The sequence below is a fragment of the Tinamus guttatus genome, unplaced genomic scaffold, assembly GCF_059628265.1.
Source record: "Tinamus guttatus ecotype Peru unplaced genomic scaffold, ASM5962826v1 Tinamus_guttatus_pri_ptg000079l, whole genome shotgun sequence".
NCBI classification, from domain to species: domain Eukaryota; kingdom Metazoa; phylum Chordata; class Aves; order Tinamiformes; family Tinamidae; genus Tinamus; species Tinamus guttatus.
The window spans coordinates 3,835,540-3,852,259 of record NW_028288613.1 but is presented as its reverse complement, the minus strand read 5'-3'; the positions used below and the strand labels follow the sequence as shown (position 1 = coordinate 3,852,259).

The following is a 16,720-nucleotide window of genomic DNA, read 5'->3' as shown; positions in this document are numbered from 1 at the left end:
AACATTATTTCTTCTGATCTGAATCCATTCATAGCTTCTGACTAAAAGTAATGTTTAATTTTCTGTCCTGTCTTGATGAAAAACAGTAATGAATGTAATGGGACAAAAGGGAAATTAATTTCCAAAATGTGTCAGGATTAAAATGAAGAAAATGTGTAGAAATTTCCTTGAGCTGATTTAAGGATAAGTAAAGCATTCATTTTTCATTTGACTATATTTTTCTGTATAGTGGCATAATACAAGCATTCACAGCATGAAAAGCCCAAAATTGCTTCAAGAGGGAATACTGCAGCATTTGCTGCTGTGCTCATCAAGGAGAGCTAAGCTGCTAGGTACAGGCCAGTCACAGCTTATAATAGTGTGTGTTATGTCTGGAAAACTGGAGGGATTTCCCAGCTCTCAGATTCTCTGGTTAGGGCACGTATAACGCTGGTGAAGATGACTGTCCGTTACGTAGCACTATATATATGTATAATCTTTTATATATGTTTATATAGAGATTTATTACATGTATTCTTCTATTTTGTTAGATGCAGTTATATTCCAAGTGGAGAGATCTTTATAATCCTTCCATCCAATAAGCAAATCTTTAATTCTAAAGCAAAGATTTTTGGTTGACGAGTTTTAGCCTATAAATCTGCATATAAAATTCTATTATCACCATTGAACTAAAATTGCACTTTGAGAAATGTGTTTTAAATTATCTTTAGTTTCTAGGGGTCTTTCTTATGGCAGACTTACAATTGAGAATATTTGTACAGTTGTCTAATTGACTAATTTTCTTATCTTTACCATAATTTGTTTCATATGAAATGCTCAGTGTTCCTTGGTAAAAAATGCCTCATTATGAACTTGGAATTAGGAGGTCAAAGTGGAATGTATGGACTGCTTGGGGCAGAAAAAAGAGCAGCATTATGGGCTGTGGAAAGGAAGTCACGTTCCATAGTTTTTTCCTCTAGGAAACTAGTAAAAATAACATATGAGAAGCAAAACTTACAGATCAACATATGATAGCTGAAGTACCAGCCAGTTCACAGGCAATTTACTGCAGAAGAGCTGTAATAATTCAGTGAACTGTTTATGATATTGTACAGTGTGAGTGATGATTCTGGACTAGGTATTGCAAATATTGATTCAATTTGTATGTCCTTTAATTGTTTCTTTGTCCATTTGTATTATTTGAAACCTTTGCTTTTTAAATTATTATTAGATTATGATAAAATGTTCTAAGCCCTCATTTTTAAGACATTTATAATTCACCAGGTGTTCTGTTCATTCCTGCAGGATTGTGTTCGGATATCGTGTCCGTAACTGATGTGCCACACACTGAATCGGTTGAAGAAGGCCCTTTCCATCCCCCCTCCCATTCTTTTTCCACTGTCTTCGATGAGGACAAGCCAATAGCCAGCAGTGGAACTTACAACTTGGACTTTGATAACATTGAGTTGGTCGATTCTTTCCATGCCTTAGGACCGAGTTCTCCAGACACCAAGAATCGTGACCCCAAAGCGAATGTACGAAGAAAGTCTACCGATTCCGTCCCGGTTTCCAGATCTACGTTATCTCGGTCTCTTAGCTTGCAAGCTAGTGATTTTGATGGGGCATCTTACCTTGGCAATAACGAGACACTGACACCGGCAGCAGATGTGTACAGCACTGGTTCAAGCAGTGCTTCTAGTACCCTTAAGAGGACAAAGAAACCCAGGCCAGCTTCCTTGAAAAAGAAGCCGTCGGCAAAAAAGCCTCTGGAAGCTCCACCGGTGAAGGAAGCACCCCAGGACCTGTGTGATCTGAGCCAAGCAGATTCTGCCCCAGGTGTGGAAAAAGCAGTATCGGAAACAAAGGTTGACTCCGTAAAACCTGAATGTACCGAACCTTCTAAAATCTCTGCTGAGAAGCAGGAGGCCCCAGCTGTGCCTGAAGGATCCCAGGCTTTGGATCCAGACAGTTTTGAAGGGATTAGTGCGTTTAGCGCCGGAGGTGGCAAAGTGCAAAACTCACCCCCTGCCACTAAGAAAACGCTACCTCTTACAACGGCACCCGAGGCTGTGGAGGTGACTCCGCCTGACACTGGAGGACAAGAAGACCCTCCAGCGAAAGGGGCAGCGGTGAGGCTCGAATTTGATTATTCTGAAGAAAAGAGCACCAGCGAAGACCAGCAAGAGAGCACTCCTCCTCCCAAAAAAGTAGGGAAAAAGCCTGGTGCCAAAATGCCGCTACGGAGGCCAAAGACTAAAAAGCCAGTGGAGAAACTTGACAATGCTCCGACTACACCGACCCAGCCGCCTGCTGATCCAAACGACATCCCGATCACAAAAGGCTCCTATACTTTTGATATTGACAAGTGGGATGATCCCAATTTTAATCCATTCTCTTCTAGTACAAAAATGCAAGAATCTCCCAAGCTGCCTCAACAGACCTACAGTTTTGAGCCAGACATGTGTGAGGACTCTATTGACCCCTTTAAGTCTTCTTCTAAGATAGCCAGCTCACCTTCTAAATCTCCAGCCTCTTTCGAGATACCTGCCAGTGCCAATGAAACAAATGGAACCGAAGGAGAAAACTTAAATAAACCCGCAAAAAAGAAGAAGACGCCATTAAAGACGTAAGTTGAAGAGCACAGATGTTTCTGGATTGGGAGCACATCCCTATAGTTACACCATTTTTATGTTTGAATAGATGTAGGAACATGCTATTAAGTGCTATTAACTGGACTACTGGACTCATGTCTGGGGTCTGTACATGCTCAATGTATCATCACAATAGCTTGATGTTTCCAGTCCAGATGGGGAATCCAGAGAGATGGGAAGCTGAGTTAGGTCCGTGGAATAGCAGCAAAGTTTTTGAAGTTTGGGATCCAGTGTAGCTTTGGATGGTATCAGATTTGAATCTTACCAATGTTTTGCCATTTTTTTGTACCTTCTTCTTGGATATGTGATACCATTTGAGCTGGCAGAAGTATTTATGCAAGTAGAGATTGCTACGTGAATTACAGCTTTTGAGAGGGGAGCATGGAGCAGGAAGGCAAAGAGTAATTGCCATTGAATCCAGTGGGAAGATGGTTTTGTGCAGTGACTTGCAGTCAAAATAAACTGCAGTAAACTGCAGTTACAGTATTCTACAAGGTGAAATAATGATTTCATTTTTTTTCTTTTAATACGAGATTATACCTTTCATATGGTTTCTGTTCTGTGAAATAGTGTGCACATCTGTTAAGGTAAAAATCTCCTAAGCTGCTACATGTTAGGCAAATATCCAGATTTTAGACAGATTTGACAAACTTTAGGAGAATTCTAGTTGCTGTATTTAGATATTTGGTAGTTAAACTCAAGGATTTATTTTATTTGTTCCATAGTCAACTTGCTCGTGTACATGTGATATTACCCTTTCAACCATAGGTTTTTTTGAGTTGGTAATAAGAAAGTTTGTATCCCATTTATCTGAAATCTGTCATGTTTCTTTAAGAAAATCTCTCTCTGCATGTCCCTTATGATTTAAATGTGGTATCTAACTAACAAAATTGTGACTAAAAATTGACAAAAAATAGCAATTTGAAGATAAGTTACTGCAAAGCAGTGCAAAAACTGACCTCCCTTATGGAGTGAGAGATTGTTCAGCTGTTTTCTGAGTAGTCTGCTAGTCCTCCAGGCTTCTAAATCAAGTCCCTTGCAGATTTGAAGTAGTTTGTGACCCGTTTTTTAGGTTATTTTTTGAGGGAAGAGCTTAGGGGTTTGGGTTTTTTTTTTCTCCAACCCTCCCTTTTTTTTTCTGATGGCACTTCATTTTGAGATATGCCTGAAGTTTGGAGGATATTAAAGAAGGAAATGAAATACGTGCTAAGCTGAGACATTTTTTTCTGTGCCTGTAGTCCATCTAGTTTGGTCCAAACCCAGAAGACTAAAAGTCTGACAGAGAGACACAATCTGGATTTCACATGGGAAGACTGAGGGAGAAGGGAGAATTTAATATCATCAGAGACTGAGATCTGATATTTACAGCCTTTAGGAATCTCCTTGACTCTTCCAGTAGCTGCATTTGAGTGGTCTGCATAAGCCCATTGGCTCTGTCCATCGGTTATGAATGTTAGAATTAGTTGCACAGTTAATAATTTGGGGACAACATGAATTTTCAAAGGGTTAAGTTTGCAAAAGTTAAGTTTCCCTTTCTTTGGAAAAACTCGTAACAGGAAGGCCCTGTCCTACAATCTGAATTCACTGCTGGTCTTTATCATGCAGAAGAAGTTAAACACTCTGAAGCAGAGCTTACAATTTCTTGTATCAGGGGATTTACAGGAATTCTCTGCCCCCGCACGGGACTGCTTTCACTATATTATGTTTTTTATCTCCTTGCTGCAGCTCCATAACCTACTTTTGCAAGTGGTTTTCTCACAAAGAAGAGTCTACATATTAATATACATCACTGCCTGGAGCCATAGCACTTTCTCCAAGAAAATTAGCCCCGGGCTCGTTGGGAGATATCACGGGAAGCAGTGGCAGTGTTTGCATCTCTATTCTCTCCTCTCCCCAGAAAGGGTTCCTCGCGTGACTTCTCTGTGAGGCCCAGTGCCCAGGGAGGGACACAACCTCACAGTGCTCCTTGTGGAGACAGGAGAGCAAAACCAGTACAAAATACCTCAGCTCTGAGAGGCAGGAAAGAGAATATCAGCATTAGGAGCTGATGCTATAGTGTCTCAGGACTTCTAAAAGTCCTGATTGCTGGATAATTTTGCAAAGCTTAATTAATGGATAATTTTGCAACACCAAAGGTGTTTGTTGAGGGACACAGAATAAAGTCCTGTATGAGGACTTTCCAAGAGGAAAGTTGGACAGGGATTTCTGTATTGACCCTATGGGGGGTGAGGTGTGAGCTCAAGCCACCACTAGGCTTGTACTGGTTCAAGTCTGTGCCATAGATTGCCTTGTACAAGTTAAAATCAATGAAAAAAAAATATTATTCTTTAATAAAACAAGAAGCATTGCAAGAATTGACCTTTGTAGGAAAAGGTGCAATTTTAGAATCGTTGTCAGCTTGATGGAAGTTACTGTGCCTAAATGCCAAACTGGTCTGCAGTAGAATTTGCTCTACTGCTCCTGGATCTGATGACCCCTCAGCACCTGCCTGCAGGAATAGGTGGCTTGTGTAGACGTTAGGCTCTGTGTTGTTGGATGTTGGGAGGTGTTTAGGTGGGAAGTGTTGGGCTGTGTTTAGGAATGGGAGATGTCAGCCTTCCGGAGCAGCCTGCATGAAGACCTGCCAAGCTGAGAAGAACATAAGAACTTTGCTAACCCCCAGTTACTCGGCAGGGTTTGCTTCTCTTTTCAGGGCAATCAATTAGGTCTGTCAGAACACAAATTAGATTTCACCAAGAGCCAAAGTTTATGAAGATTTAGGGAAATGTCATTCTCTTTCTTGGCTTAGGTAAACAATGTGAAACATTCAGTCAAGTAGCTTTTTCTGTGCTATTTTAACAGATTAACAGACATAAAAGAAGCCTTGTGTAAGTGCTTTTTCCTTAAGCTTAACTGCCACTCAAGAACACTTTCTACATCCCATAGAATAGCAAATGCTGTGTTTTGAGAAAAAAAATAAAAAAAGCAAAGCAGGTGGCTACCATCAGATAAGGCAAGCACATTCGGTATATTCATAGGAATTTAACTCAGCTTTGAAAGATGAGTTTTGCAAGATGAAAGCATGTCAAAAGTGCAACCCTGGATTTAAAAATATTGGAGCATTTGAGAATGATTTTTCCCCATCTTCTTCACAACAAGAAAGTAGGGATTAAGATTACACAGGTAGAAAATATGCATGATCAGATTGCTATAACACATTAACAGAGTATTTGTAGGTTTATCCTTTTTGTCAGTTCCTTCTGTCTGTCTCTCTTTTCTTTGTCTTCTTTGTCTTAGGATGGTAGAAGATGTGATGTCTGTATGTTCTCTGTTGTAAGTAATTCTAAGCTAACATTTCAAATTTCTTCTTTGATTTATGGGCTTTTTAGTTTTACTTATTTATTTTACGGCATGATCAGTTATTCTTCAGCATGAATCTTTTATGTTAACTACCTCATTTATTGGCACATGTGAAACTATTTTAAGCAAAATGCCTGGCTGTGAGCGAGTCTGAGGAATCGATTACCTCATTAGGATTGCCTACCAAATAAGATCCTGATTTCAACAGTATACACATTTCATATCCTTCAGCTATCATGCAAAAGCTTTATTCCTCTTGTTAATTTAAATGATAGAGTACAGCATTATAGAAATGTTTCTCCTTAAAGGAATAAGTTATCCTAATTAATTCTGGCATCATAACTAGCTAATTCACAGCACTGAACATACTAATATTAAATTGTCCAATTTATTTTCTGCTATCAATAAATGGTATTGGTTTACTCTCTACCAATCGAAACTCTTCATTATATTTTGAATGTTTATCTTGCCATTCACTGATCACCAGGAAGAGCTGGTGGGCAGCAATTTCTGCCACTGCACCTCAGTTCAAACTATCAAGATTTGATGTGAATTTTTTTTTGCTCCTTCTAATAACAAAAATGTGTTCGATTGGCACTAGGCATTAAAAGAGCTGGTAGATTAGTTTTATTTCCTGCTTAGGAAATATTTTTAACTGATAGCAAAAAGCCATAAAGCAGCATTCCTTGCTGCACACCCCCACACGGTGTATATTCTTCATTCTGTTTGCTTAATTTAAACTTATGGGCTTTGGAAGGGCTACAGTGGCTGCATTCCCAGTTTGCATTACGAGCTGTTAGGGGAACCCGAAGCAGAATTGCCATGTTTGTTGCCATATTCATTTTAAGGTGAGGGATTTCTGCTGTGCATATTTATAAAGATGGAAGGTAGATCATCCAAAGCATACTGATTTCCTACTCAATTTGAATGATTTATGTGGCTCTTGGAGCTTAATTCCCGAGTTTAGCTCAGTTTTCATTCTCAGATCATTCTTGCAAAGATGCATTTTGGACCTTATATTCAGATGGGAAAACAAAGCAGACGGAAGCTAAACAATTTGCTTAAGGCCACCGAGGATGTCTGTGGTGCAGCAGGGATTGGATTGACCCTTGCCGTGAAATAAAAGCTCTGTTCTCTAAATATGGTAGCATGAAAAAACTTTTTGGTGAATTACAAATATGTCAATCCTGCTTTCCTCAGCTTTTGGGAATCAAGGCCTGTTCCAAATGCATGATAAGAATACAGCATGTTGCTCTGTGGTGCCACTGCCAAATAGATGGGAATTTAAAGCAGAAGGGCTCATAGCAGTTGCATTTTTTATAGCTGTCTCTTGCTAAATGTCTTGTAAAATGACCTGATTCTCTCTGGTATTACCGTACTAACTGTTTTAATTTTATTTTTAGTGATACATTTAGGGTGAAAAAATCACCAAAAAGATCCCCATTATCTGATCCTCCTTCTCAGGTAAAGTACTGCATTGGTTTAATGCCTGTAATTTGTGGTCTTGTTGGAGTAAATAAGAGAAATTTGATAAATGACACTATGGAGGACTTTTAGTAATATGGGCATCTCAGGTGCAATGCATTGGGCTGTAATCACAGCATATAAAAATTTTAGTGTCTAAAATGTATTCATTGTCTATTAAAACTAGTATTTGCTCTGAGAAGTCTAAAGACTATTAGTGCATATGTTTTGGAAAGACCTCATTACAATGGAAAGACCATATGACTAAGTATCTTCAAGATAGTTATTATTCTCAAAAATTAATCTGAAAATTTTACATGAAGAAGTAATAAACTAAGTGCATAGAGTTGGGAAGCTGGAAGGAAAATGGAAACCAAGTGGGTTGATCTGCCAGGAACGTGTACTTGGATGGTTTTACTCCTTGCTGCAAACCTCTGGTCGGTAGTTTTCTTGGAAGAAGAGTTAACAAAAGCTGTTCTGTGTGTAAATGCATAACTACTTTGATGTGGTGCAATTCTTTTCATGCTGTTCATCTTCACACTATAAACTTGCCTCTATTTATGCTGATGGACAGCCCAGAAGTGTCTTGATAAAGAATTGCTGACCTCAGAGCCCTATGAAGGTTTGCTGCTACAAGGGAAGTTTAAAAGCCCGTTTCACTAGTCAAAGCCTCTGCCGTGGATGTGTGCCACTTATGTCAAGTGCACGCAGATTTAAATGACTGGATTTTCTTTCTTCCTCCTTATCAGAGCAGCTTTGCACTATGAGTATTTAGCATCAAAGAGTTTAGTTATACTAGGAAAACTTAGCACGGTAGAGTAAATGCTTTCGGCGTGAAGAGCTTTCCTCTTTCTCTTTCATTTCCTAATTTATGTAGAACTGCAGTGAAGAGCATGGAATTAAAAAGGTAACTGGAGTCAGGCAGAAGAAATCACAAGCTGACTCCTCGTCGTGTTCATAAGGATAACAGAGTTGTAATAGGGCCTTGTTTTGTGCAGGATCCCACTCCACTGCCAACTCCAGAAACGCCTCCCGTCATAGCCACGGTGGTTCACGCGACGGATGAGGAGAAACTGGCGTCTTCGGTGACCGGTCAAAAATGGACCTGCATGACCGTGGACCTGAACACGGATAAGCAGGATTACCCGCAACCCTCTGATCTGTCTACGTTCGTTAATGAGACTAAATTCAGCTCTCCCACAGAGGGTATGCTTTACAAACGACTGGATCCAGCTCGTGGTTTCTTTATTGGCCAGGAATTTTCAGCTTGGTCTGGGATGCTGGCCTGTGTACTGAAAGTCTCAGGTTAAAAACATATTCCCTAGGTTAAAACTTTTCCTCACAGTTTGTGTAAAGATGCCTAACACGCTATCTCCCCTTCACACGTTTGGGATCCAGGTGTCTTTGTGCATAAAAAATGCCCAGGATTTCTCTCGTGTAATTGTTCACATATAATCGTCTTCTGTGTCTGCTTACTCCATGTCTGCTTAATAACATTTTTCCTCTAGCACCTTCCTGAAAGTAGTTGCAACCTAAAGCTGGAAATCTGAATTTTCTATTAGCAGAAACTGTTGTTCCAGGTCTGTGAAACATGGAAGGGAGAGAATAGAGCCACTTGAACATTTGTTCATCACCCTCATTGGGGTTAATACAAGAAACAGTGCTTTGCAAGGTCTACTCTAAGGGCATATTTTCAACTATGTGGGTGGGAGGATTATATGAGTTGAACTTAGCTTTACATTTTTTCTTCTCGTTCAGACTTATTTTTTTCCGTCACCTTTTGACCCATATCCCAGGCTACCACTAAAGCAATGTGAGATCATTTTAGACAGGATCTCTAAGGAGTTTTTGCCTGATTAAGAACTGCAATGGTTTTAGTCCAGATGTGTTTAACATTAAAACATGAATAGTCACACTGTTTTCAGTGGGACTGCACATGTTCATACGCACATGCCAGGCTGCAGATCCTGGGCTTTTTGGAAGTCTCCCATTTAGATAAGTAGTTAAGTCTGGATAATCCATTTGATTTTATTTGTCAAATTATAATTTGGATTTGGTTCCGTTTTGAACAACGGGTTCACCTCAGGCTCCTTTTTTTTTTTTTTTTTAGGTTTTTTTTTCTGTGTGTGTGTTTTTGATATTCATTTGTGAAAAAGGAAATTATATGGAAGGAAATGGAACAAAGGAATAGTGAGAGATACTCTAAGGCAATCATTTGAGCTATCAAACTGGTAGAAGAAAGTGAGCAAAGCTCCTAATTAAATGCTAATTGTCTTGTCTCATGTGTGCTGGGTGGTATATTCAGAGTTTCAGATTGCATGCTAATTGTAATCAACAATGCTTCCGCTGTTTGGATCTCTTAAAAATATATATTTTTATTCCCTTGGCAGTTCAGCTTTTGCTGTTTTGAGAGATTTTTGAGTAATTCCAGTGCTGTTTCTCAATGCAGCTATTTTTACCTGCCCAGATACTGGTGTGACTGTTCACCTGTAACTTAACACTGCTCCTGTACAGGTCAGCCCAGCTAGTGAGGTAGCCAACACATCCACCCTCATCTGTCCTGGGCTTTGCTTATAAACACTACGATTTTTGTGTTTCACAGATGAAAAATGAGCTGCAATTTTTAGCAGAAAATTCTGATGTAATCTTGCAGCTATTGGTAGGAGGAGGTGGAGTGCATCACTTTGTAAGTCTATTGTGTGTATTTATAAAAGATAATTATTTTACATCACAGGATGTCCTGGGCATTTGTGGATTTTTGAATGCATAGAAAAAGCTGTAGCCTAAGATTCTGTATGGGAGATGATGTGTTGTAGAGGAGTTGGTGTTTCTGAAACCTCGGAGACTAGTGAGACAAAACAAACAGCTTGGCTTAGATGCTGTTATTCCTCTTGTTTCTAGCCAAAGCATTTCCCGGGGTGTCCTGCATTTCTGGAGGGGGAATTTGGATGCCTGTTGTGGGTTGGGGTTGCCCTTGCAGTGCCACCGGCCGCACGGTTCTTGCCCTGGGTGCCAGCAGGGGACACTGCAAGCCCGGGCCCTGTCCCCAGGTGCCTGGATCCTCCCTCACTCGCTGCTTTCGGGGTTGCAAAGCTGCCCCATAAAGGTCCTGTGGAGCACCTGACTGGGCTATATCTGAAAAGAAACGAAATACACAAAGACAGTTGCAAAACACAGGCCGAGGATTACTATTTCATGCTTTTCTCCTGCAGGGCTCTGCCCGGAAGGGGATTTTCATCTCTTCGTTTCAGTTTATTTTTGCTTTCACTAGCAAGAAGCACATGTCTGATACCAGGACGTTGTCAATCCTGGTATCCTATTGCTGCATGCCAGGCATTTAAAGCAGAGGAACCTGCTGCTACAGCACTCTCTTTAGTTAATCTTTTTATTAGTATCTCCCAAATGTAAAGAGATACTGTGAGATTGTGGCTGTTTCTCTTCAGTGGCTCTCTTATGTAACAGACAGTCTTGTGGAATTACACTGCTGGTCCACTGCAGTGCTTTCTTATTTTATATATATATATGTATATATTAAAAGCATTGTAAATTCACATTGCCACTTTCGAAAGTTATGGTTATCCATAAAAAATGTTTTTCAAAAATTCTTTAGGGTTGATTCATATACAAGCCCTGCTTTTCAAAAGCTGCCAAGTGTTTTTGCACATATCTTTATCTTAATGTAAATGCTAGTGTGCCATTCATTAGAATTTATCTGTTATAGAAATTGTGTAATTTAATGAATTTAATGGCATCTGAGTAAAATAGAGCATTGGGAAAAATATTATTTTTAATTTTTAAGTAAAGACATTATTCAATAAAGTCTTTATTTGGATGCGGGCAGGTATGCTCTCCTTTCCATTTTGCTGTGTTTTGCCTGTGTATTCACCTATATCAGCTCAATACTGGAGACCATAGATTGGAAAGAAATGCTGATTTTTGCCTCTAGTGTCGTTGAGAGATTAGAAGTAGAACAGATTTGCATTTTTGGTAGGGTTTAGATTTAAGGTTTCTTGCAAATCTTCTTGCCCTGAGCTTTTCCTCTGAAACTAGAACGCGAGAAGGGTGGCAAGCGGGGCTGTTGTCTAATCCCTCTTGCAATGAGATTTCAGGTATTTCATGTAGCTTACAAAAAATCTCAGTTAACATCACAGTAGTTATTCTTGATTAACATCTGCATGTTATACCTTGAGAAACAGAACGTATTTGATTACTCACCAGCTTGCAAAATCTTTTGGTTTACATTAAATAAAGCCAGGATCAATGTTACAAACCATTGTAAAATATGTTCTCTGTGATGAGATAATGTGATAGAAGAGAGTTTCAAAGTGCTCTGAAACCTTGTTAATATTTTGGGCTCTAAGACAGAATCTTGGGCAGAGCAAGTCGATAAAGCTGGATTTTTTTCCAGGCAAATGAATATGCCTGAAGTGTCTCATCGGTGCATCACTGAAAATCAATGCACAGTACAGCTTGGGCTGTCTCCCTCTGTATATTCTGTTTTGAATGTCTCCTAGAGAAATATCAAGATTAAAATTTCAGGATGGGGGGTGACCCTTGTAAATGAGATGAGATCTCATTTGATTGTGCAAAATCATTTTAAGGCCTCTTTTTTGTTTCTATTGCAGAATTGGAATATGGCAACTCATATGAAATAGAATATATGGAGAAAATAGGCTCCTCTGTGCCTGTAAGTCCTCACTTCCGTTTCCATTCATTTGCATTCCCTTGTCATAATGTAGTCCTGATAATGCCATCAGCCTCACTATTCCTTAAATTAATTATAGTGTGCCTGCAGCAGATTTGCAAACCCAGTTCCTTTAAATTGGCATAACTGGAATAAATTGCATGTGCGTGGTTGTCCTAAAGCCCATGCAGTTTTTTTCATTTTATTATTTGATTTTTTAACCTAGGATCATCATAGTTCTCTCTGGAGGTTTAGAGCAGTTCTCTATTCCCAGGAGTGTAGGGTTCAGAGCTGTCTGTATCAGCTGTTGGGGGGAGAAGAAAGAAAAAAAAGTGAAACTTCTGAGAAAATGATGGAGAGAAACAGGAGATAAAACAGAATGGATGTAAAATATGGAGTACAGTACTGTAGATTATCGGTCGCTTTTCCTAACTCCTATGTAATTAATGAATTTGACAGCTTTATCAGATCTCATGTGTGTACATCTGCAGTGGAAGTTAGGGAAATCAAGCACGTATGTGAGGTGCTCAAACTGAGGAGAACGAAGCTGATCTTAATGAGTATTTTGCTAACACTAAGTCCTACTTGACAGGATCAGAAATTTGCTTAGAGGAAGGCTCGTTTGCAAAGAGTGACCTCTTTAGCTTATGATCTTTAACTATTTATTCCTCAAAGAGATCATCTCAGTTTCAGCAAAAACTGCATTACTGTCCTGTATTATCAAGTCCCATACTATCAAGTATGGTTTGTCGAGTCACTTGAGGCAGTGAATTAGCTTTCCTGGAGCGTGGTTGATCTGGTTAACGAGTCCTTCCTTTCCTGTTGCCAGCAGGATGACAGCACCCCGAAAAAACAATCTTTGTACTTGATGTTTGACGCCCAGCAAGAGAGCCCGGTCAAGTCGCCTCCCATGAGGCTGTCGGATTCCACAACGCCGTGCTCAGGGTATGGCACCGCAAGGAAATTCAGCAGCGAAGGGTGTCGGAGAAGTGGGCTGCCATAAGAGTGTGTACACAGGCAGTTCTTCCTTCACTGCTTCTGCTTTTGCCAAAATTTGAGTTTAAAAATAGATTCCCATCTGTGTTCGCATATGATAGAGAATACAAGGAAGAAAGGAAATAGGAGATGCAGAAATTGTATAATGAGGGAAATAAGGACACACATTCCTCCATCATATTTTTACTAAAAAGAAGTCACACTGTCAACTGTTTCTCTAGACCATTGCTTCCTACATAGCTTTCTTTTTCCTGGGGTCATTTTCATTTTAGCCTAGAAATGTAGTTGCAGCTCCTTGCTTGGCCTTTCCAAGCTGTATTCTGTGAGCAATGAATTTAGAGCTTAAGAGCAGGATGTGTGGGTTGTATTTACTTTCAAAAATTTGTGCTTGTTAAGGACATCTGTTCTCAGTAAAAGTTGGTCCTTAGGAGAAATTTAGGTCACAGTGCCAACAGGGTAAAAAGACTAGTAAGAAACATTTAAGGCATGTGCATATCCTTTCTGATGGAAATGGGCTTATTAAAATGGTTCCTATGTCCCTTTTGAAAGGGTATTTCCAAAGTGTTGTGAGCTACAATGATTTAAAATCGAGTTGCAATAATTTATATGTTAAAAAAAAAAAAAAAAAAAAAAGTAAGTTTTGTAGAGTACTTGGTTAGCTGTTAGCAGAGTGGCCTTGTAGTGCACTCTGGAAGCAGGTATGCAATTCCCAGGTCAAGTTTTGAAGACCCTGAGACCCAGCAACCCTCTGGGATGAAAATCCAGCATCCGGCCTCCCGAGTGCTTGCTGCCAGTCAAGAGGCACACTTACAGTCCCCGGACAAATCCAAGCAGAAGGACCTCGAGCCCATGACTCTAGGAACAGTTTCAGAGACCATTGAAATAGTAAGTAATTTATGATGAGTGTTTGGGAATTATCTTCCTGTAGAAAATTCTCATGTCATGCAAGAGACGGCACAGTTCGAGCTTGTAAACAGAGTGAAAACTCAGCGTGGTGCTTAAAGATTTTAGTAGCAGCGTGTTGACAGGATCCAAACAAGGGTGACAGTTTGAGAGAGCACTGATGGAATTCAGAACAAATTTCATACAAAGGCTTTTTTGTGCTGTGTTTTAACCCAATATTTTTATTTTATATATAAAATTACTTATGTTGTTTTTTAATTTGTATATAAAATAACTGTTCTTATAAAAACTACAGAACTGGTTTTGCTCTGTTACATATGGTGCGAGTTTCCAAGATTTGTGGTAATGAGCAGGTACTCTTTCACATTTCTTTTATAAACTGTTAACTGTATAGATGTCATCTGATGCTGTAGATGTAAAATTCACTTCTTCACTGATCATTAGAACTCAATCCAGCTTCTGGTTAGATTGCGCTTTTTGGTGACTTCTTTGCATCATTCTGAATCTGTTCACCATCACGTTATGTATTTATCCAGATTAGGTCTGTGGCTATAGTGAGCACAACTGAATTTACCTCCTGTAAACAGCAAAAGACTTTATGGATGCTTCAAGAAGAGTCCTGCTAAGGTTCCCCTCACGTTGGGTGATATTCAGAGCTTTGAGATATCTGAACTGGGCAGCACCTGTTCTTTGAGCACAACTCATGGTGTTGGTGCGAAAAGTGTTGTAAAAAAATCAAGAATGGCCAGGGAGCTGCACTTTGCTTTCGAGGTCCTAATATCATTTATTTCATGTTCCTATCTTGCAAGATTTTCTCCGCTTTTATAGTAGGAATAATTTTTTTTTATGTCACTTACACCTATCAATCAAATGCCTTTGAAAGGGAGTCTTTGCTGTGCTGTCAAATTACCGAGAATCAAGGATTTGTAGACAGAAATGTCACCTTAGGCCTTAACTGCTTGTGCAATCACTGTAACTTACACTCTACCCTCCTTACACTGCAGACATCTCCTGAGGACTCCTTTGTCTCTGCGGACGCTCTTCTCAATAGGATATCTAAGAAAACTGCAATATGTGATCAGCCTGAATATCTAGATCCTGACTTAGCGGAAAAGAACCCTCCAGTATTTGCTCAGAAACTTCAGGTTTGTAGCAGAAACTAAATGTCCATTCTCTTTCTTTCTGTCCTGTCTGAAAGGTGCCAAGGGATGGGGAGGGAGAGCAAAAAAATAATTCGGTTCTTTCCAAAGTAGTTTTAGCCTTTTAGGAACTTGAGGATCACACATTTTAATTTAGCTTCATGTATGAACATTAGTAAATATATGGATGTGTATGTTTTGTAAAAGTCTTTATAAAGTCAAATCTTTTAAGCTTGAGCACAGGATACAGTGTAGAGGGTTGTCTTAACTCATGGCCTTATTACTTCAGTATGTGCAGTGATTTCCAGAGATTTAGGCCCTAATACTGCTCTCTGAAGTTAAAGAACTGGGTAAAATGAAAATTAGACATTGTTTTTTCAGCTAAATTATCTAACATAGAATTTGCATGGCCTCTTCTAGGAAATCTTCCATAAGGCAATTTTCTGTGTCAGGACATGTTTTCTAGAATATTCATATTCAAATTTGTAAATGGCAGGAGCTGGCGTAATTTAGAGAAAATGTGAAAAACGACGTTAATTTAGGAAAGATTTTTCTTGCCCAGAGAGTTGTTAATCCCTATAGCTACTTCCAAACTAAACCAAACCCAGGGTTTTCTATAGCAGTTCTCATCAAGAAAAGAATGTAAGATGTGTGTGTGTCACCCAGGAATTGCCATCATGATGCTTTAAAAGATAGTCTTCCTTTTTGGGATGTGTTAAATGTTTTCAGTGTGTTCTTAATAAATATTTTTTTCCTGTGGATTGGTCATAACCAAACACTCGACAGGAGGAGTTAGAGTTTGCTGCAATGAGGATAGAAGCCCTGAAGTTAGCCAGGCAGATTGCCCTGTCCTCCTTCCGCTCCCTAGATGCCGAGGTATCCGTTTTGTGCCTGCCGTGTGTGTGTGAGCACAGATTACCATACAGAGTGCTGCTTTTTCCTTAACAAATAAGGTAACTAAGCCTCTCGGAGTGCACTTTGAAGCACCCAATGTGTTTGTGCCACCGAAGCGCATGCTGAAAGCAGTAGTGCACACTGAGAAGCACCTACTCATGCTCACAAAGGCAGGTTAGAAGGCAAGAGGCAGGCTTGTGTCTATTGCAGAAGACAGCCAGATTGTGGAGTTTGATGGCAAACCAGGTAGCAAACATATTTCTTAGAAGATGGTACACATTTTGGCTGGTGGGGCATTTTGCCTGGTTATTTCAGGTTGAAATCAGACCTCTGGATGCTCAACGTTAAGAAGGGACAAATTCAATTGCCAGCCCAAATCAGGCGTCTGAATCTCTCCAGCGGTTCTGAAAGAGCTCTAGGGCTTTCAGCGAAGATGCCACCCCAACACAAAGTGTTTTCATTAATAACATCTGAAGCTTTTTGTATCGCTGCTCCTATAGCATGCTGGTTAGAGCCTCATCAGTGTCAGCGGGACATGGTCAACTCAAAGCTGCTCTAGGATGCATGTGGTCCTGTACTAAAATGCTAGTTCTGATGTGCTCTGCATTGGATGGTTAGTCACTATATGAGTCTTCCATGTGCTTTTAACAAAAAAATCAAAAGCCAAAATG

At 39.7% G+C, this 16,720-nt stretch overlaps 1 protein-coding gene across 3 annotated transcripts in view; it reads left to right on the top strand.

Annotated features, from left to right (window-relative positions):
• Positions 1 to 16,720, top strand: part of TACC2 (transforming acidic coiled-coil containing protein 2) — a 110,529-nt gene that overhangs the window by 76,274 nt on the left and 17,535 nt on the right. Inside the window, exons 8-17 of one of the 3 annotated variants that reach the window (XM_088520065.1) lie at positions 1,285 to 2,605; positions 5,907 to 5,942; positions 7,373 to 7,433; positions 8,432 to 8,639; positions 12,059 to 12,120; positions 12,947 to 13,062; positions 13,827 to 14,002; positions 14,697 to 14,701; positions 15,021 to 15,161; positions 15,942 to 16,031. In XM_088520065.1, coding sequence (XP_088376191.1) covers positions 1,285 to 2,605; positions 5,907 to 5,942; positions 7,373 to 7,433; positions 8,432 to 8,639; positions 12,059 to 12,120; positions 12,947 to 13,062; positions 13,827 to 14,002; positions 14,697 to 14,701; positions 15,021 to 15,161; positions 15,942 to 16,031 — 2,216 coding nt within the window. The remainder of the gene's footprint in view (positions 1 to 1,284; positions 2,606 to 5,906; positions 5,943 to 7,372; positions 7,434 to 8,431; positions 8,640 to 12,058; positions 12,121 to 12,946; positions 13,063 to 13,826; positions 14,003 to 14,696; positions 14,702 to 15,020; positions 15,162 to 15,941; positions 16,032 to 16,720) is intronic. The other 2 variants (XM_088520063.1, XM_088520064.1) reach the window with 2 other exon arrangements.